The sequence below is a fragment of the Bubalus bubalis genome, chromosome 5 (genome assembly GCF_019923935.1).
Source record: "Bubalus bubalis isolate 160015118507 breed Murrah chromosome 5, NDDB_SH_1, whole genome shotgun sequence".
Taxonomy (NCBI): Eukaryota; Metazoa; Chordata; class Mammalia; order Artiodactyla; family Bovidae; genus Bubalus; species Bubalus bubalis.
The window spans coordinates 20,189,191-20,211,029 of record NC_059161.1 but is presented as its reverse complement, the minus strand read 5'-3'; the positions used below and the strand labels follow the sequence as shown (position 1 = coordinate 20,211,029).

At 42.1% G+C, this 21,839-nt stretch overlaps 1 protein-coding gene across 2 annotated transcripts; it reads right to left on the bottom strand.

Annotated features, from left to right (window-relative positions):
• Positions 1–1,782: 1,782 nt before the first annotated feature.
• NPHS2 (NPHS2 stomatin family member, podocin) lies at positions 1,783–21,068 on the bottom strand. Of its 2 annotated transcripts, XM_006048575.4 has the most exons (8): positions 20,502–20,985; positions 16,564–16,667; positions 12,786–12,858; positions 11,825–11,907; positions 8,892–9,095; positions 5,820–5,875; positions 4,345–4,423; positions 1,783–2,716 (listed from the first exon to the last, which is right to left on the bottom strand). In XM_006048575.4, the coding sequence occupies exons 1-8, from the start codon at positions 20,773–20,775 to the stop codon at positions 2,438–2,440; spliced, it is 1,152 nt and encodes a 383-aa protein (XP_006048637.1). In that variant the 5' UTR covers positions 20,776–20,985; the 3' UTR covers positions 1,783–2,437. The 2 variants fall into 2 exon arrangements, with proteins under 2 accessions (XP_006048637.1, XP_025141338.1); XM_025285553.3 differs by lacking the exon at positions 8,892–9,095 and having other exon boundaries at positions 20,502–21,068.
• Between the last annotated feature and the right edge of the window lie 771 nt (positions 21,069–21,839).

Below are 21,839 nucleotides of genomic sequence, written 5' to 3'. Positions count from 1 at the left end.
CTAATATATTAGCTATTCTAGGAAATCACCCAGGAGCTTCCCCCCAACCCCGCTCCAACTCTCATCCAATCACTGCCTCATCAGTGATTGGTTTCCTCTCTGGCATCATATTCCTGGTTCTGGCAATTTTTGTTAGCTGCCTTTGGCTCACTTGGATTTGACAGCCATTTGGATTCTACACTTTGTATTTTGGCACTTCTGCATGGTTTAGAACTTTTCTTGCTTCTTGGGCTTCAGAATCCTGCACTTCTTCCAGCAGAGGTGACTCAATCCATGACTTTCAGCACTGCCACTCCTCCACGAACTGGTATGATCTTTGGGAGGAAGGACTGGAAAGACTCTTAATAATAAGATATGGAAACATTTTTCAGAATTGGAAGAAACAGTCTTTTGAAACAAAATTGAAAGTTATAGTCTCAATAATTAGCAAATTTATAAGCAGATTGTTATATCAATAAATTAATTTGGCATGGTGTAGGAATACGTGGGTTTTGAAGTCATCTAATACGTCCATTGTAACCTTGGGAAGATGGATTGCTTGGCTGAAATCCTAAGTTAGTGAGATTGGGTGAGAATGTGTAGCTTTCCCAGCTGTGAATGGAGATGAGGAGGCAGCTTAGAGATGTATGACAGTATGACCCTAAGGTTGGCATCATTTTGTCCAGCTTTATTACAATGTGCTGTTAGGAAGTTTTTAAAATTGAGGCAGCATTAGTATATAACATTATATAAGTTTTGTGTGTACAACATTAAGTTTGACTTCTGTATATATTATAGCATATTCACCATCAAAAGTTTAGTTTCCATCTGTCACCACATAGCTGATCCCCTTTACTCAATATAAAATAATAACATCAAATAACATGGGGAATAAGGAGGCAGACTGAAGGACAAAGAAATCACCAAATAGTGAGCCACTGAATAGAGCTACCACCATTTCCCTCTGTACAAACGGCATGGAAATTGCCATTATATGTAGCATTTTACTAACATGATTTGTTATAGTTTTGCAAATTAGTAATGTTCTATATGTTATTACTTAAGTTTTTAGAGAATTTCCTATATACCTCACTATGCTTTCTTATTTACTTGGCTAATTTTTTTCTGTAGATGCTGCTGCTGCTGCTGCTGCTACTGCTAAGTCGCTTCAGTCGTGTCCAACTCTGTGAGACCCCATAGATGGCAGCCCATCAGGCTCCTATACTTCTAATTATATAGGACAAGTTAATGGAAAGTAAGACTTAAATTAGGGCATGTGTAGATCACATAATGTTACTAGTATTTAAAGAATAGATATTGGGTTGGAAAACTAGTTCATTTGGGTTTTTTCATAAGATGTTACAGAAAAACCAAAACAAATTTTTTGGCTAAGCCAAAAACTGGTAAATTCTATACTGAAAGTACATCAGCCCTATATTTATCACAATGCTTCCTTAGATTATAAGCAACATGTACCAGGTAAGTGTTTTTATCCTTTTATTTCTCTATTAAAAAAAAAAGAGTCTCTATAAAAATAATTCATTTGAAATTCTTTAATTAGGTATACATTTTATGTCCAGCTCAAGTACTAGAATATGTACTCACAAGTATCTCTCTTTCACTCAGAAATACAGGAGTGTCACTGGGGTGCAGCTATCAGCTGCTAAGTCACTTCAGTTGTGTCCAACTCTGTGCGACCCCATAGATGGCAGCTCACCAGGCTCCCCCATCCCTGGGATTCTCCAGGCAAGAACACTGGAGTGGCTTGCCATTTCCTTCTCCAATGCATGAAAGTGAAAAGTGAAAGTGAAGTCGCTCAGTCGTGTCCGACTCTTCGCAACCCCATGGACTGCAGCCTACCAGGCTCCTCCGTCAATGGGATTTTCCATGCAAGAATACTGGAGTGGGTTGCCATTGCCTTCTCAGGTGCAAAAACCTTGGGTGGAGCATACAAGCTAGAGTGTGGAATGACGGAATTATTAAGACATGCTTTTGAGGAGTTCATAGTAGGAGAGAAGCCTGACTCATAAGTATGAGACTACAACACAGTGTGATAAGCATAATGATAGTGGCATGTAGAAAGGGCTGTGGGAGAAAAAGAACCCTTCCCAAAGGGGCTAGAGGGCATCTAGGGAAAAGGACACTTGAACTACATCTTCAGAAGTCAAAATTCAGCCATATGTAGACTCAAAATTCTTTCCGAAGTAGAACACTGGCTAAAGCTCTTTCCCATAATTCCTCTGATCAGATGATCCACCTAAACATGTTATATGGCTTCTCTGTCATTACATGATTTCACTGTCTTCCTGTGTGTGTCGCTGCACCGGGGCTTCATGCATTCCAAGGGCATTTCACATGGCAACAAAAGAAAGAGCGGGAACTGAGGACCGAGGGCCTTGCTCGGGGATGTAGCTGTTATATGGAGCCCTCTTTGCAGTCACATGATCCTTGTTTCTTCCTATAACATGGGAGAGTCTTTCTTTTTAGGATTCAGCGGCTCAACAGGTTTGGAAGGATTTGGTAAGGGGATGCCTCCTTGAGTTCTATTGCTTGGAGAAGACAGGAAATTTAGTAAGTCAAATGGCAAAGGTAAAACCACTGTGGAAGGTTTCTCTGTGGACAAGGATTGAAGGGTGTGCAGGTACCGAAGCTGAGCAGCGGCTGGAGTGCCTGATAGAATCTCGGCTGCCATCCTCAGGGACTCGGAGGCGGCCTTCTCCCCTTCTGCAGCGATCATCTAGACAAGGGATGAGAGGAAAAACAATGTGTGATTTTTCTTCTCTCCATGAAGGTTTTATTCCTACTTCGGGTGATTCACGGAGAAGGCAATGGCACCCCACTCCAGTACTCCTGCCTGGAAAATCCCATGGAGAGAAGCCTGGTAGACTGCAGTCCATGGGGTCGCTGAGGGTCGGACATGACTTGTGTGACTTCACTTTCACTTTTCACTTTCATGCATTGGAGAAGGAAATGGCAAGCCACTCCAGTGTTCTTGCCTGGAGAATCCCAGGGACGGGGGAGTCTGGTGGGCTGCCGTCTATGGGGTCACACAGAGTCGGACACGACTGAAGTGACTTAGCAGCAGCAGCAGCAGGGTGATTCAACAAGCACTAGTATCTACTGTGGAACAGGTGCTGATAAGCACAGGGGAGCAGACTGCCTTTTTTTCTTAAGATCTTGATCTAGGGAGAGAGATGTACTGTTGATTGTAATGGGCTTTCCAGGTGGCACTAGTGGTAAAGGATCCACCTGGAAGTGCAGGAGATGCAAGAGGCTCAGGTTCAAATCCCCTAGAGGAGGAAATGGTAAACTACTCCAGAATTTTTGCCTGAAAAATTCCATGGACAGAGGAGCCTGGTGGACTACCATCCATGGGGTCACAAAGAGTTCATTGTAACTTGGTGCAGGATTTGTTAAGAGCTACGACAAGTAGAGATGAAGTGTTAGGGGAATTACTATGTCTGGTGGGCCTTGGAAGAGTAGTAGAGTTTTGCCATTTTAGAGGAAAGGTTGGCCAGCATTCCAGGCAAAGACACGCAATCCTGAAAGAATGACTCCCAACTCAGGTTAGCATTTCAGAAGAAAAAGCACGAAAAAGGTCACCACCCAAATATCCCCTTAAAGTGAGCAAAGGGCACTAGACTCAGAGATCTAGAAGCAGCTCTGCCCAGAGGACTGCCTTCCTCCCCATCTTTGTCCACCAATGCTCCAAAGTTATCCACCCTCTTGGTAGATGGATACCATCCTTACCTGCTTTCTGTTCTTTAAGGGGAAATTTGCCTCCCCTCCAGCCCTCATTTTCCTCTTCCTGACTCCCTTCCCACCCACACCCAATCCTCTGGTAGCCACATCTTCTCACTGGCACACCTGAGCAGATGCCATGTGTAGCACAGCCTCCCCTGGGCTCTAGAGATGAGGGAAGTGTGCTCTGACATGGTTGTCCCTCCAGAGCTTGCACAGAGCTAAGGATACAGGCCTGGGTGTCATTAACCTAGAGAGGACTGGTGATGGATGAGAGATGCCATGCTAGAGAAGAAGGATGGAGCTCAGGGAGATACCTCTAGGGAATGAGAGTGAAGGCAAGACTCAGGGAGGAGGAGGTCACTGTTACCAATAGCATCAGAGAGAGGGTGTAACAGGGAACGAGATGTTGCACTGGTCAATTAGAAGGCTGTGAGCACGCCCAAGGAGAACAATTTTAATAGTGTGGTGTGTGCACAAGCCAGATTCCCCCCAGCGCCTGGATGGATAGGTGAGGAGCAAAAGGGAAATGTTCTCCATGAGGAGGCTTTCTTTTGCATTTTCTGGAGCTCCTCTGATGCTTCTCCACTGTGCGGGAGGATGGCATGCTCAGGGCTGGCTCACCCGCACTTTGGCTTGTCTTTGGGCTTCAGCTTCCACCGCCAATGAGTGTTGCAGCCCGGCCGGCAGGCGCACATCCTTACTGAAAGAGAAAGCGGGTAGGTAGGTGAGTGTGCAGCGCAGTTTTAGCAGCCGGAGCTTTCAGATAAACCTGCCACCTTCTCCACACTTGGTTCATGATACACAGTGGATTCTGATTAGGCAGAGTGTGCCACCCTAGACCTCTGCACAGATAGTGGGCAGAGAAGAGGGGCTTAAGCATCAGTGCCTCCAATGTGGATTTTTATTATCACTGATGCTGTAGTACAGCTGTGGTTTTCTCTTTATAAGTAAAGCAAATTTTGTGTTGCTGTATTGAGTTGGCCCAGAAGTTCATTCGGGTTTTTCCATAGCATCTTACAGAAAATGTGAATGAACTTTTTGGCCCACAAAACACTATGATAATTTTCCCACTTAAAGTTTAATCTGAATTCTGGCTATTAAATCTGAATAATGAACAACAGCCTTGAAGAGCCATGCTATTAATAACGAGGGAAGTCATCTAAGTTGACAAAAGAGGACTGAATCAAAAAGGGTAGAACTGACCAAGTACTTAATGTACTGCATAAAAGATAGAAAATTGGATTTTTTTCCCCTGACAGTAACTATAAAAAGTACATAGAAAACAACTTAGCAGTTCCTCAGAAAGTTAAATATGGAGTTACCAGATGATCCAGTAATTTCACACCTACGTATATACCCAAGAGAAGTGAAAACATGTTCACATATCAACTTGCACATGAATGTTCATTGCGGCCTGATTCATAATGCCCCCAAAGTGGAAGCAACCCAAATGTCCATCAACTGAGAGTAGATCAATAAAGCGTAGCATAGCCAGTCACACGATGGAATATTATTCAACTGTAAAAAGGAATGAAACACTGCATGCTATACCATGGAGGGACACGGAAAACATCATGGTGAGTGAAGGAAGCCAGACACAAAAGGCCACAGATTGTGTGATTATGTTTATATTAAATTTCTAGAATAGCCAAATCTAGAGAGACAGAGAGGAGTCAGTGGTTGTCAGGGGCTGGGGGTTGAGGCAGAAATGAAGAGTTCCTGCTTAACAGACGCAGGTTTTCTTTTGGAGATGATAAAAATCTTCTGGAATTATATGGTAGTGGTGGTTTGTGTCTGTGAATATACTAAAAACCACTGAGTTTCAATTTTAAATGGTTAAAAATGATGAGTTTTATGTTATGTGAATTTTACCTTAGAAAATGTTTAGATCCATAGAAAATATGACAGTTATTTACCCAGATGTTCATAGTGGTTGTGTTATAGTTATAATATGCAAATTTTTCTTTCTTCCAAATTTATGCTAATATGTCTACAGTACTCATTCAATGAAAATAATTTTTCAAACAGAAGTTTTTAAATAAAATCAAAATATTTTCCTTTATCATATTGTTCTTCCTGGTTAATTTCCTACCCACATTTCTGTTCTCTCCACTTTGATTCCCCAAATACAGGTCACTGCATCCAAGGCAACCTGTGGAAGGAAGAGTTGAGACATCAGTGGGAACCTCTGGGTACACTGATGGCCACTGCACTGAGAAAGCACATTTCTTCTGAAAGGACATTATGTCCTTCCCTTTTTCATTTTAACATTATGAGGCCTTGCAAAACACTGTTTAGTTTGCACAGTGCCACTCAACAAGTTGGAGAAGGCAATGGCACCCCCACTCCAGTACTCTTGCCTGGAAAATCCCATGGACAGAGGAGCCTGGTGGGCTGCAGTCCATGGGGTCACTAAGAGTCAAACACAACTGAGCGACTTCACTTTTCACTTTCATGCATTGGAGAAGGAAATGGCAAGCCACTCCAGTGTTCTTGCCTGGAGAATCCCAGGGACGGGGGAGTCTGGTGGGCTGCTGTCTCTGTGGTCGCACAGAGTCGGATACGACTGAAGCGACTTAGCAGCAGCAGCAACTCAACAAGTACTTGTGGAATTAAAGATGGTGTGGTAGGCTGACTAATGGGTCCTAAAGACATCCCTGGAACCTGTGAATGTCACCCTAAAAGAAACTCTGCAGATGCAATATAAGTTCAAGGCTCTTAAAATGAAGGCCTTATCCTGGATCTTCCCAGTGGGCCCAAAAAGCAACTGCCAGGGTCCTTATAAGAGGGAAGCATGGTTGGGGTGGGGGATATCTGGCTACAGAGGAGGAGAAAGTGATGTGATGGTGCAAGCAGAGGCTGGAGTGCTGTGATTTGAAGACGGAGGAAGGGGCCACGATCTAAAGAATGCAGGCGGCCACCCAACGCTGAAAAGGGCAAGGAAATGGATTCTCCTCTCCAAACCTCCAGAAGGAACCAGCCCCTGCTGACACCTTGACTCTGGCCCAGTGAGGTGTGTTTTGGACTTCTGGCCTTGAAACCATAAGATAAAACTGGTGGTGATTTGTGGTATTTTGTTACAAAAGCTATAAGAAATAATAGAGATGGTATGTTTGTTAAATTTGCTCTAAAATACATTTATTATTGGGGCTTCACAGGTGGTGCTAGTGGTAAAGAACTCGCCTGTCAATGCGGAGACATGAGAGATGTAGGTTCAATCCCTGGGTCAGGAAGATCCCCTGGAGAAGGGCATGGCAACCTACTCTAGTATTTTTGCCTGGAGAATCCCATGGACAGAGGAGTCTGGCGGGCTACAGTCCGTAGGGTCGCAAAGAGTTGGACACGACTGAAGCAACTTAGCACACAGCACATTTGTTAAATTTGTTCTAAAATGCAGTTAGAGAACCAATATTTTTAGTCTCTCTCTCATAGGATATTCTTTTCCATATAATATTCATTTATGAGAGCTTTCACTTCCTGTTGGTGGCACCCGTCTCCCCTACCTCCCCATCCCAGGAGTGGGAAGAAAATGAACTGTGGGTTCTGGAAAGGAGGGGCAGGCATGGAGGAATAGGTGGGCCATACTCTTTTTCCTTTTTAACTTATTTCTGATGATTTCTTGGGGACTAGATAGTTAACTTAGTACACTGGGAACCCTGAGAAGACTAATTTGAGGGGTTGATGAGAGGAAGAAATGTTGAAAAAGACTTCACAGAGGAGGTGGCATCTTAAAGAACAATACAATTTTGCCGGTGGGGAAAAGGGAAGTATTTGGTGCAGTGCTGTGCTGTGCTTAGTCGCTCAGCCATGTCCAACTCTGCAGGAACAACCCAAGAGAAGGCATGGAAGCATAGTCACTGAATGCTGGAGAAACACTCGCCTAGAATATCAGACACACAAGAGGAAAGACGGCAAAGCTGAGGCTACAACAGTTGGGTCATTTATTCACTCATCCAAAAACCCAGGATCTGGCTACTGTGTAAGAGCCCAGGACCAAGTACTGACGACAAAAAGATGAATAAAATATGATCCCTGACAGAATGGAGTTCAAGGTCTGGGGAAACAAATGTGTAAATACATAAATTATAATTCAGCATAACAAGGGCAAGCTTGAATGTCAAGCATCTGGACCTTATCCATTATCCCTTGAGGAGGGATAAACAGAAAGAGAGGGATAAAAGGAGGATAGAGGGAAGCACACAAGAGTGCAGTTGAGTGGTTTTTAAATTCCAGAGCAGCAACTTCCGCATGTCTTCTTGTTCTAACTTTCTCTTTGCAGCTTCTCTTATTTCCTGAATTCTTCCATTTTCACTAGGATGCTAATCCCAGTTATATCAGTGATGAATTGGACAAGCCACAAACATTCAGACACCTTATTGTCTCAGCTGTGTCTGCCTGGGCCTCATCAAGAATAATCATTATCAGTGCCTTCAATCCTTTGCTGCTTCTGTAGGAGGTCTTCCTTTAGCTAGACTTGATCGTAACCTCCTAACTCAGTTCAGGGCCTGGGCGCCTCTTGGGCTCAATGACAGCCTCCATCACTGATGGTAACTGCCACTTGACTGGCGGGCTACCTAGAATGCTGCTCTGTTCCCATCTCTCTTCTGAACACCTCTGCCAACTTGTCTTGGTAAGAATCGCAGACACCCACCCTGGTTGTGAGTGAAGTTGCTGGGCTTGCTCTCTGCGGGGCTAGATGCTGCTGCTTGTGAGGCAGTTCTTGTTTTTCTCTCTTTTCGCCCCAACTCAATCAAACCTGGATCATTGATTGGGTAATTAACCACTTAAAGGTCTGTGATATTTTGCCTCTTTTAACCTGATAAAGTTTTTCAGTCTTTATCATTATTTAACTTTGCTTGTTTCCCCAACTAGACTGTAAGGTCCCCAGATTCATTCCTTATCATCTTTTTATCCCACCAACTCCTCCTTCCAGCCACTGGGGGAGGGTGAGAAGAAAAAGTGTGGCAATGACTGATTAATTGCACAGATGGGTGACTAGGACCCGTTCAGGGTCTGATTGGCAATCTCTTAACTGTCAGCTCCTTTCAGGACTGTACCTTTAACAGTGAATGCATGGCACATGGAAGATTCAGTAAATGGTCAACGAAGAAAGGAATAAAAGGCAAAGGGATATTTCAACATACTTGGTGTTAAACTCATCTAAGTACCTTTACATCTTGAGCAATGTTCTTCCTCTCAAGAAGAATTTCTGTGAGGGATCGATGTGCTAGGAGACGCTTCATGGTGGTTTGCACAAGGAATTGGACAGCTTTGGACACGTGAGCAAGACTGTTTAGGAGAAGAGAGGCATTTTCCATGCGGTAGTAGCAGATGGCATCTATCTCCATCACAAACATGTCTTTGGTTACAATCTAGGCAGAAAAAAAAATTTTGGATGACAGGCCTGATTCTTGGGCTTCTTTCCCACATAAGGATAGAGGGGTTAAATATGTCCAAAGGGTATTTTCTCAGAGAAAGATAATAGTAAGGAAAAAAAAAAAGAGTAGTTGGCTCAGTTTTTAATTAAATAGACACTGAAAAAAAATATGGAGTTTGTATTAAATATACTAAACAACTCAATTTAAAGGAATCCTGTTATAAATCCTTTTGTAAAAAAAAATCAGGAATAATTTTCTTATATGAAAACATCCAGTTGATTGTATATCAGGTCTTTTAAAACTGATGCCAAAAAAATCTGCTAAAAGAGCAACACATTCCAGGAAACCAGTACTCATGTGTATTGAGTGTATATTTAGAGGGCAGTTTGTGATACATATCAAAAGCCCTAAGAGATGTATGTGTACAACATTTCCTTTTTTAGACAAAAGGATATATTTTCAGGATTTAACTGTAAAGATGTGATTCACAGTATTGCTTATTGTAAGAAAAAATTAGAAATAGAGAATTCCCTGGCAGTCCAGTGGTTAGGACTTGGCACTTTCACTGCTGGAGGTCTGGATTCAATTCCTAGTCTGAGAACTGAGATCCCATATCCCATGCACTGCCTGTGTGCTTAGCCATGTCTGACTCTTTGCGACCCTTTGGACTGTAGCCCGCCAGGCTCCTGTGTCCATGGGGTTTTCCAGGCAAGAATACTGGAGCAGGTTGCCATTTCCTTCTCCAGGGGATCTTTCTGACCCAGGGATCGAACCCACATCTCCTGTGTCTCCTGCATTGCAGGTGGATTCTTTACCCACTGAGCCATCAGGGAAGCCCATGCCATGCAGTGCAGCAGCCAAAAAAGTTTAGAAATAATATCAACAATGGGGAATTAGTTGAGTAAATTCCAGTTACTAAACTCAATTAGTTAAGTAAATTGAGTAAAATCCACACAATGAAATGCTGTGTGTCTATTTAAAACAGAGGTAGAAACATAGCTAATATGGTAACGGTATATTTTTGAGTGAAAAAGGATAGGTGACCAAATACTATGTATGGTATGATTGATATATATGATGTATATATGTATATATGATATATATATGTATATATGAAGTGTGTGTATGTGTATATATATATATATATACTTGTCTGAAAGTATAACCACATATATAGAAAAGTTTGAAGGATACATTCTAAAATATCAACTCTATGGGTAACAGGATTAGGTGTATGTTTTATTCCTTTTTTACATTTTATTATCTAAAATAAGCCTTTTAAACAAATATCATTTTTATTCACATTTCTGTTTGCCAAAAGAAAGAATGAGAAAGAACCTCAAACTGAAAGTAGGAGACCATTTAGGAAAGGCTTATAAATCAGAATCAGTAACAGGAAAGTCTAGATGTAAACTCAACATTTAACTTTTAATTGTGGTAAAATGAACAGAACATCAAATTCACCATCTTAACTATTTTGACATGCACAATTCAGTAGGATTAAGTCCATTCACACTGTTGAGCAACAAGCATCCAGAACTCTTTTCATCCTGCAGCACTGAAACCCACTGAACACCTCTCAGTTCTCTCCTCCCCCAGTCCCCACAACCATCCTTCACTTTCTGTAGCTCTGAATTTCACTACTCCAGGTTCCTCATACAGAAGGAATCATACAGTATTTGTCTTTTTGTGACTGGCTGATTTCACTTAGCATAATTTTCCCAAGGTTCATCCATGTTGTAGTATATGCTGGAATTTCATTCCTTTTTAAGGCCGATTATTATTCCATTGTCAGCATATGCCACATTTTGTTTATTCAGCCATTGATGGGCACATGGATTGCTTCCACCTTTGTGGCTATTGTGAAAAACTGATGTTATGCACCCAGGTATACAAGCATCTCTTCAATTACCCTGCTTTCAATTCTTTGGAGTCTATATACCCAAAAGTAGAATTGGTAGATTATATGTTAATTCTATTTTTAATTTTTGAGTAACTGTTTTCTACAGTAACTGCACCATTTTACATTCCCACCAACAGTATACAAGGGTTCCAATTTCTCTACATCTTTGCCAACACATTATTTTGTTTTTTTCTTAATAACTGCCATCCTAATAGATGTGAGGTGGTATCTCATTGTGTTTTTAATTTGCATTTCTCTAATGATTTTAGTGATGCAGAGCATCTTTTCACATGTTTATTGGCTATTTAAATATCTTCTTTGGAGAAATATGTCAATTCAAGTCAAGGTATATACAATATATCATATATGGAGGGCAATCTTCTTTATTCAGTCATTCAATTTGAATATTAATCTTATCTAAAGAATACCATAACAGCAACATCCAGATGTATTTGACCAAATTATTGGGTACCATGCCTTAGTCAGGTTGACACATAAAATTAACTATCACTAAGGCCTTTGTCCATTTTACTTGGATTGTTTGCTTACTTGTTGAGTTATAAGGTTTAATATATTTTGGATATTAACCTCTTATAAGAGAATATTTGCAATTTTTCCCCATTCTATAAGTTGCCTTTTCATTCTGCTGATTGTGTCCTTTGATGTATCGGAGTTTTAAATTTTGATGTAATCTCTCTCTCTCTCTTTTTTTTTTTTCCTGCTTTTGAGCAAGGATAGTCATTTTCTTCTAGGCCAGAATTGGTAGAGTGCTTAGCCAGGAAAAATGTAGACAGAAAGCAAAATCCCCCACTTGGCTTACCTCATGAAAGGGTATCTCCAAGGTTTGGAGACGAAGGTCAACCTTGTGGTAGGTATCCAGGCAGGGCAGAAAGAAGAAAAGGCCTGGGGAAGGGGGGGATAAGGGAAGTGACAGGTGAATAGCTGGCACGGAGGCTGTTTAGGGTTCACTTTTTCGGTGTCAAGTTGATGCTGCGTCACTTTTCTTAGCCTCCATGGTCTATGCATGGACCATTGGGCCATCACACCTCCATCCTGTGTTGTGTTTTTTGTTGCTAAGTTTACCAAATAATTTGTTGTTCCATAGGGGACATGTTTAAGGGTGAAAGGAAAGGACTACACCAGGACAACAGGCATAATCAGGGATTATACCCAGTAAAATGGGCTATATGGTCAGCTTGGTCATGGTGCTGACCTGTCCAGATCTTGGGTTACACATCTGTCTCCTTCACCAGATTTAAACTCTCTAACACGAGTGTCTTATGCATTATTGTTACCATTAGTGCCGAACTAGTGCCTTTTAGGTGCTCTGTAAAAAACTAGTTTTTGAATCCATGTGTGTACCAAGGTGACAAACTTTAGAGCCAGCAACCTCCATGTGGTATTTCTTATACTGGGAGTCCCAGAGGTAATCAGAACAGCAGCGTCGTGATACCAGCCTCTGGTTGGCTAGTTAGTCCTCACCCACCCAGTATAATGTGTAGGGTGCCTGACCATAGGTCCTAACCTACTTCCTACTCCAGCCAGTCTGGCCCTGGCATATGGCTCTCTGCATCCACTCTCTTTTGGTCGCTAGTGACCTGGTAGTAATGCTCTCTGAAGAATTTCTTAATAACCGGTGTTACAAATAATAGACTGAAAAATGAAGATATCATGAGTCAAGTTACTTCATGTAGTCTGAGGGCCATATTACAAATATACATGAATTGATGAAATTGGCAAGTCTCTTGCGGGGGGTGGTGTGTAAAGAAGATTGTTCTTACCAGGGCCTTTGGCTCGTCCAGGAAGCAGATGTCCCAGTCGGAATATAATTACTCTCTCATACTCCTGTACAACCTAAAGGGAAATGTAATACTTTTGAATTACTCTAAGAGAAAAAAATGAAGTCTTCAAAAGACCTTGGCATGACAGTGATTATAAGTATCAGAAATCTCTTGTTTTGAGAACCAAGAAAAAATTTCTCTTAAAACTTACATTTTCAAAATACATACTTAGTAAATGTTAAATTTCAGGAACCAATGAAAAAGCATATTGGCCATGTTAATTTTTGAGCCTGTGGACAGAATTTTGATTAAGGACTCATGATTGTCTAAAAAATAATTGCTTCCACCAAATCAAAGAAATCATAGCGTATTTAATCTTGTATTTTTGCTGTGACTGATGCATTAATAGCTTTTACATGAATCTCTTATTAGCTACATACAAATCTTAAGGCAGCCATGCAGGTGCTCAGATCACCCTTCAAGAAGAGCCTGCTATATGTTGTCTGTAGGTGACACACTTTCTAGTCAAAAGTACAAATAGATTGAAAGTAAAAGGATAGAAAAAACTACACCACACCAAAAAATAGCAGGAATGACCACACTGATATCTGACAAAATGGAGTTTAAAACCAACACACCAAAATGTTACTAGTGATAAAGAGGGACATTGTGAAATGGTAAAAGTGACATTGTGCAATGGTAAAAGTGTCAGTGCATTAGGAAAGTATAACAATGGTAAACACGTATGTACCTAAAAACAGAGCCCCAGCATACATAAGGCAAAAACCAAAAGAAGATAAAAATAGACAATTCAACAATAATAGTTAGAGACTTTACTATCCCACTTTCAATTGTGGGTAAAAGAACGAGACACAAGGTCAACAAAGAAAGAAAAGATTTCAACAACACCATAAGTAAACTAGACCTGACAGATATCTATGCATAATTCCACTCAACAATAGACGAGTACATATTCTTTTCATGAAAACATGGAACATCTCCAGGATAGACCATAGGCTAGGCCATTTAAAAAAACCTCAAATAATTTAAAAGGATTAAAACCATACGAAGTATATTCTCCTATAACAATGAAATGAAATTAGAAATCAATAACAAAAGGATATTTGGGGAATTAAATCACACACTCTAACCAAGAGGTCAAAGAATTATCACAAAAGGAACTGAAAAACACTTTGAGATGAATGAAAACGAAACATCAAGATATCAAAATGAATGGGATGAAACTAAAGCAATGCTTAGAGGAAAATTTATAGTTATAAATATCTATAATAAATGAGAAGAAATATCTCAAAATAATACACTAATTTTTTGATGCTAGAAACAGAAACACAAACTAAACCCAAAGTAAGCAAAAAGAAAAAAGATTATAGTGGAAATAAATGCAATAGAAAATAGAAAAACGTTAGAGAATATTAACGGAAACCATAGTTGGACCCAAAGAACCATAGTTGGTTCTTTGAAAAGTTCAACAAAATTGACAAATATTTAGCTAGACTGACCAAGAAAAAAGAGAAGATTAAAATGTTGAAATCAGGAGCCAAAGAGGAATGACAGAGACATCACTACTATCCTTATAGAAATAAAAAAGATTACAGATGAAAATACTATGAACAACTATACACCAATAAATTAGATAACAAGTAAAATAAACAAATTCCTATAGAGTCATAAACTACCAAAACTGATTCAAGAAGGAAAAATAAAAGTGAAAAAGACCCAGAATTAAAAGATTGAATTAGTAGTTTAAAAATTTCCAACAAAGAAAAGTCCAGGGCCAGATGACCTCACTGGTAAATTCTGCCAAACATTTAAAGAGGAATTATTAGCAGTTCTTCACAAATTCTCCCACCTCATTCTCTGAGGCCAGGATTACCCTGATACCAAAACAAGACAGAGACATCACAAGAAAGGAAAACTATAGACCAATATCTCTCATGAATATAAATGCAAAACTCCTTAACAAGATAACAAGCAACCTGACTCCAATAACATATTAAAAGGTTTATACACCCTAACCAAATGGGACTTATCCTAGGAATATATAGTTGATTTAACACCCAAAATTCAATGAATACAATATACCACATTAGGAGAATAAAGAGCAAATATCATGTCATCATCTTCAATGGGTGAAGAAAAGGCATTTGACAAAATCCAACACCCTCTTATGAAGATGAAGGAGAAGAACAGGGGGAAGGAGAGCTTGCATGAAATTGGCAACAGCCTCAGCAGCATCTGCAGCATTCCCACCAAACACATGCTCTTCCTGGCCACTCTGGCCAGTGACTAAGAATGGCAGGGATACAAGGGCCTGGCCATTTCTGTCCATTGTGAGACTCATCTCCAAGGTAAACTTCACTCAGGAGTTCCCTTTCAGTAGGTCCAAGACTTTCTTGAAGGTGTCCCCCAGTCTGAGGCTCCTTCTGTCCAATCCTTCCTTCCCCTTCTCAGATCACAGGTGTTAGATCTGCCTCATTCGCGGAAGGCTTTCCCTTCCCTACTTCTATCTCAATCTTTCTTACAATGTCTCCCCACAAATCCCTTGCACTTCTAATTCCATCTTGGTATGTTCTTCCTGAACTGACACAAGTCTTCATTTACTTCAGGGACAGCTTCAGACGCATGTAAAACCACCTGTGTGTGCATGCCAAGTTGCTTCAGTTGTGTCTCGTGATCCTACTGTTGCCTGCCAGGCTCCACTGTCCATGGGATTCTATAGGCAAGAATACTGGAGTGGGTTGCCATGCCCTCCTCCAGGGGACCTTCTGGCCCCAGGGATGGAACCTTCACCTCTTACCTCTCCTGGTGCCTGGTATTGGCAGGCAGGAGGGTTCTTTACCACTAGCACCACCTATGGGCCCAAGATGTTTGTCATACGTGATCTCTTGAAGCTGCCTGAGGTTTCCTGGATGTGTTAATAATAGGCATCATGACCTATTCTGGGCCGGTCTTTGTGTTAGTATAGAGTGTAGATCAACTGGATATAGGTCCTGTCTTGAAGGGGCTCTCAGCCTAATGGCAGAGATTAAAGTGAGTGAAAGTCGCTCAGTCCTGTCTGATTCTTTGCAAAGAAGAAAGAAAGTCAAGTCGCTCAGTCGTGTCGGACTCTCTGCGACCCCATGGACTGTAGCCTACCAGACTCCTCTGTCCATGGGACTTCCCAGGCAAGAATACAGGAGTGGGTTGCCATTTCCTTCTCCAGGGCATCTTCCCCACCCAGGGATTGAAACCAGGTCTCCCACATTGTAGGCAAACGCTTTACTGTCTGAGCCACCAGGGAAGTCTGACTCTTTGCAACCCCATGGCCTATACAGTCCATGGAATTCTCTAGGCCAGAATACTGGAGTGGGTAGCTGTTCTCTTCTCCACGGGATCTTCCCAACACAGGGATCAAACCCAGGTCTCCCTCATTGCAGGTGGATTCTTAACCAGCTGAGACATCAGGGAAGCCCAAGAATACTGGTGTGGACTGGGTATCCACAAACATTATACTTGTGGTAATTGCTAGAATGGATGAGAAAGGTGGGGGAGATGCGAGCACAAGGAAGGGAATGACAGTCTGGAGGAATCAGGGAAAGCTTCTCAGTTCTCTTTGAGCAGGTATAAAAGAGTAAGAGCTTTTCTGCAAGGTGAGTGGCAGTGAGTGTATTCCATGCAGAGCAGACAGCAAGTATCAAAACACAGAAATGAGAGTGGACATGGGGTGGCAAGTGAGAGACACCAGGAAATTACTTGTTATGTCCTCATGGAATCTCACCTTTATGCAGAACCAGATAGAAAAAGGGAAGGTCACGATGATGAAGAGCAGGGATGTGAGGACAAGAAGCCACTCACAGGCCCCTAAACTGGAAGACTTGGTACCTTGAAAAAAGAAAAAGAAAAATTATATTGGAACTTCGCCACATTTACTGACTAGCACCTCTAGCTCAGTCCTTGATATTAGGGTCGTATCAGTTTGTAGACTTTGCTGGAAACAGTAGAATGAGCTGGACATCAGTGTGGTTGTTTCCCAGAGCCTGTCTGTGTGACGGGCTTTGGGGGCCGACGGAAGGTGGAATAGGCTCCTGGGAAGGCAGCGGTAGGCACCCTGGAACAAGCACAGCATCTGGACGTGTGGTCTGGGCTCCAGTTCTGGTGCCACCATTTTCTGTTCAGATGGCCTTAAGCAAGGCACACAACCTCTCAGTTTCCTCATCTATTCAAGGAAATACTTTCATCGCCTGACTATTTCATAATAACTGTCTCATGGGATATTTCATATCTGGCATAAGGATGAAATGACATATACACATACAAGCACTAAACTGTTTTGTGTGTGTGTGTGTGTGTGTGGTGTTGTTATCTGAAGTGATTCAAAACACATGTGTCCAGAGGTTTATCTTCCCTGAAATTACAACCCCATCTATCACTTGCCCCAATAACTGAAATTTATGCATGAGAGCCCCTTCTTGTTTTCTTTTTTAAGTTGCTTTTTGTTTTTGTTTTTTTTGGCTGCAACCCATAGCTTGTGGGATCTTAGATCCCCCTGACCAGGGACAGAACCAGGGCCCCCACAGGGAAAGTTCCAACTCGTAACCACTAGAGTGCCAGAGAATTCCTGGGAGCCCCTTCTTTGGGTAAAGGTGTGGATCTTTAAACAATCTCTGAAAATCACCTTTGTGGGGTAATATTAGCCCATCTGTGCCTATAAAAAGGTGATAAGGAACTGGAGTACAGACCATCCAGGTTGCTTGAGTGATAAATGGTATTTATATCAGGGAAAGTTCATCTCAAGAACACAAGCTTCTTAGGGCCTTGTCTTATTTACACTGTGTCCCAGGACTAGAGTAGTGCCTGAAACATACATTCAGCAAATAATTCTTGAATGTAGAAAGGAAGGCGAAATGGATAGTGAAAATGATTTAAATGCAATAGTTACAGAAATCTCAAGAATTTTAATCTTTAGGTACTAGAATATTGGCCAAAGGGACACTATTTGTCAGTTTAAAAAAATCTCATAGAGAACTAGAAGGTGACTAAAGATTACAAATGGTAAGAAGTCCATTTTTAAGAGAAGGGATAGAAACGGATAACTAATTAGTGGGCCTGAAAATTTTATTTCCATGCTGGGAAAGTAACTGGAAAGGTCATCACCAAACTGATGTGCAGATTAATTGAAGAGGGCAGATAAACAAGATGCATCAGCACAAAACTAACCTCAGTGCTAAATGCCAGTCTGTGGTGGTTCTCAAATGGTGTCCCACAGAACACTAATCCCACAGGGTGCTCCACAGATCAAGAGTTCCCGGAATAAATGAGTTTAGAAAATACTGTGTACGGTGTTCCCCTCCTGGAGCTCCCAACAGTCATGGGCATATTGAAGCTAGGAGAATCCCTTCAGCAAAGAAGACTTCTTAACTTTGTTTAACCTAGTATTTCCCAAAATTTGACCAGGTGATGTTTTCTCCAAACGAATTCATGTTCCATGGAATTTATTTCTCATGCAACCAGTTTGGGGAGAGATGACTCTATCAGCATCACATTGGTTTTTACAATATTCTTTCCTGAGAGCAATAGTAGTGTTCTTGCCATGTTTAAAATAATATTTCATTTGCCAGTGATAAGCATGGTAAGTAAAAATAAGTAAATGCACATACAGACAAAATTTACATTTTGTAAGTGAAGAAAGCCCTCAAAATTCCTTCATATAATAGTTAGGGATATGAACAGAAAACTAATATCTATACCCAAATATAACTTAGAAGTTTTACTAACAAAGTATTTTTCTCTTAAAATGAGTTCCTTGAACATCCAGTTTGTTAGGTTTAAATGAAACATTACATGTTAAAGTCAAAAGAGCCTTTAGATATGCCTTAGTGCGAGAATCTCCAACATTTCAATGAAGTGAAGCTTCTTTTTGTTTCTCCCAGTCTTAGGTAGCCTGGTAGAAATGTGGTACTACATGAGGAGGAGAGGGGGTATTGCTGTGTCTGCTCCCCTTTCCTCTGGGAACCACAGAAAGCTCCCAGTCAAGGACTCAGCAAGTGAGTCTCATCCTTAAGGTGACTCATCCCCTACTTGGGGGGCCGCTAGCTCTAGCGACTTTATAGCTGAAGAGACTGAATGAGGCCCACAGTGTGAAGCTACTGGCCCAAGGCCACCGCTAGTTGGTGGCAGTGCTGGAACCATGACCAGAAATCAGGCAGAGCACCCTGCAAGGATGGGCTTTTCAATAAGACTTATTCTGAGATTCTGGCTTCTCTAGTTTCCACCTGTACGTCTTGGGCAAGTAACACTTTCTCAGCATTTTTTCTTATCTGTGCCATAGGAATGATACTACTCAGTAAAGCACCTAGCTTGTGCCTGGCGCAAAGTAAGGGGTCCAAAAATGGAGCTCCCTTCCTTTCCTACCCCACCCATATGATCTGAAGCACAAGACTTACCAGATCTCTAACCTCAGCATTAATGTAGCAGTGAATCCAATAATCCTTTAATAATCAGAAATTTCTGATCCATGAAAAGGCATCAGGTAGGAAAAATAGCCTTAACATGGTCAACATAAACCACAGCCCAACTGCTGGAATCTTTCTCAAGTCATAGCTTTCAATGCTACAACATATGGGGCAGTGCTCCTGGCTGGGAAATGTTAAAATTTCGTAGTCAGCAGAATGTAGTATAACACTATTCCTTATTTACCTTCCTTTAAAGTTAAACCTCCTTCATCCTATAATTAAGATAGTGAGTTTTTGCTTCTTTCATTATAAGATGGATTGAAGTCAGGGACTTCCCTGGTGATTCCACCTTCCACTTCAGGAGGCATGAGGTCAGTTCCTGGTCAGGGAACTAAGGTTCCACATGCCACAGGGTGTGGCCAAAAATTAAATTAAAAAAAAAAAAAAGGTTTGGAAGCAGATAAATTTGTTCCTAAGAGTTGTTTCACCTGCAGAAGCCAAAGAGACGCTGTTCCCTGTGATTCCCTCCCTTTGGTCTAACTTGCCTCTTTTAGCTTGCAAAGATTCTGCTCTGAGCATTTATATTATATGTATATTCTTTTCAGGCTTTGTGTAAGATACGCACTTTGAGTGTTTATCTTAGCTCATTTTAATGTTTATGTTAGCTCATTTTATCCTCACAATTACCCTCTGTGGTGGGTACTGTTGGTATCCCCATTTGATAGATGGGTAAGGCTCTGCCTATGATCAAATGGTTAGTTGAGATCTGGCTTTTCTTTACTTGGCTGTCTCTACTTTTTAGAAAGACCGATCAGCACAAAGAAAGTGTAAAATGCTTTTAGGTTAAGTCTGATGAAGAGCCGAGAATAAGCTACAAACTACCCTGAATCATCAGCTCCTGCATTTCCTAAACTAGGGGCCCACATACTCTTCCAGACACAGGAGCAGCTGCAGGGTTCCTTTGGCATGTTGGTCCCCAACCTGGACCACACTTCCTCCCACCTCCCAACCGTGGCTGACCCCTGCCATCAATGGTATTTGGTGGATGTTATTTGTATTTCTTCTGATGCATTTTGGTCTCCACCACTGGTGGGTCAGCGGGTCCTAACTCGCTTTCATTTCCTGGGAATCTGAGCAGGTCCAGCCGGCTGCTCTTACCTCTGTAGCTCTCAGGGAGGTGACTCGTTGCACCCTAACTGACATTTCTTGGGTACCACTTGGAAAGACCGCACCCTCTCCCGGGGCCTCAGCCTGCCCGCTGTACCTTCCTCGGGCCGCTCGCTCTCCAGCAGCGCCACCACTTCGGTGCCCTCTTCGCCAGAGCCCCGGACTTCATCCACGTCCACCACAGTGGCTGCCGGCGCTCGGGGCTCGCCCGGGCTCCCTGCCCGCCCGAGGGCCGGCTGCTCCGGCTCGGCATCCCGGCGCCCGCGGCCTCGGCCGCCCCTGTCTGTCTTCGCTCTTTTGCTCTCCTTGTGCGAGGAGCCGCTGCCTCTCCTGTGGGCGTCTCTGGAGGAGCTGCGAGCCCTCTTCTCCATCCTCAGAGCGACCCGGCCCGGGAGTGCGGTTCCTGCGGCGTCTCTTGGCAGTGATGCAAGCGCATCTCTGGGGGAGAATATAATGAGCGGGGGCGGGACCCCAGAGGTGTGCGGGCGGGGCTCTGCTCAAGGTGAAACCCGACAGCTGTTTCTCAGAGGAGCCGGGGTCCGGGCGCGCCGCCCTTGAGACTCGGTGCCACCTTCAGCAGTGAGTTTGTGTGAGAGCCCGTGTGCCAGGTTAAAACGTTTTAAAATGTGTTTCTAGAGACGAACATTTGAACTGAAATATCACGCAGGCCCGCAAACTGCTGAAGGTGTGATGGCACTTTGCTTTATGATTTGTTAATATTGTATGAATTAGAATATGTGGTCCCCGCGTAAGGCTAGAGAGATTAAGGGACAGAAAAGGTTGTCCAATGAGGGTAACTTTAAGGTAAAATTAGAAACTTCTCTGCAAGCACCACCCCTCCCCCCACCTCTCCCTTAAGATCTTCTCAAGGCTATCTTTCCTCTCCTAATTTACTTTATGTCCTGGCCCTACTCTTTCTGCCGAAATTCACAGGTAAAGGTGTTGGCTGACTACTCCTGGGAAGATTCACATTTTAAAAGGGGCGAAGTGGGTGTGGGAGTGGGTGGGGGTGAGGAAAATTCTCCCAGACCTCTACTTACACTCACACATGCTCTCATATTTATATTTCTTTTTTACTAATTTATTATTTTACTAATGCTTAAGCCTGCTGATGTTGCTTCTTGAAAAATCAGAAGAGCAGGGATCTGATTTAACTTTTTTAGGGAAAGGGCTACTTTTGTTTTTGGCTAAACCCTGTTCCCATTCTTCCTTCATGAAGGCAAGAGTTTTGCTTTCTTAAGCCTTACTGGCCATCTCCACTCAGCAGTACCCTGGCAGTACCCTGGGGTAGCTGCCCCACCTGCATTTGAGGAATTTGAAACATTGAATGGATCTATTTCTCTTTTATTCTCTATTAATAATTTCTTACTGAATAGGAGGTTGGTCTGGATAACCAAACTCAAGATTTATGATTCTACTCAAATAGTTCATTACA

Excerpts from the sequence above, each read along its gene's own strand:
- NPHS2 (XM_006048575.4), bottom strand. The coding sequence starts at position 20,775 with ATGGAGAAGAGGGCTCGCAGCTCCTCCAGAGACGCCCACAGGAGAGGC. Across the intron at positions 4,424-5,819 it reads AAAGTGGAGAGAACAGAAAT|TAAGGATGTGCGCCTGCCGG; the intron begins GTGGGTAGGAAA and ends TTTCTCTTTCAG. Across the intron at positions 2,717-4,344 it reads AAAGACAAGCCAAAGTGCGG|ATGATCGCTGCAGAAGGGGA; the intron begins GTGAGCCAGCCC and ends TCCCTTGTCTAG.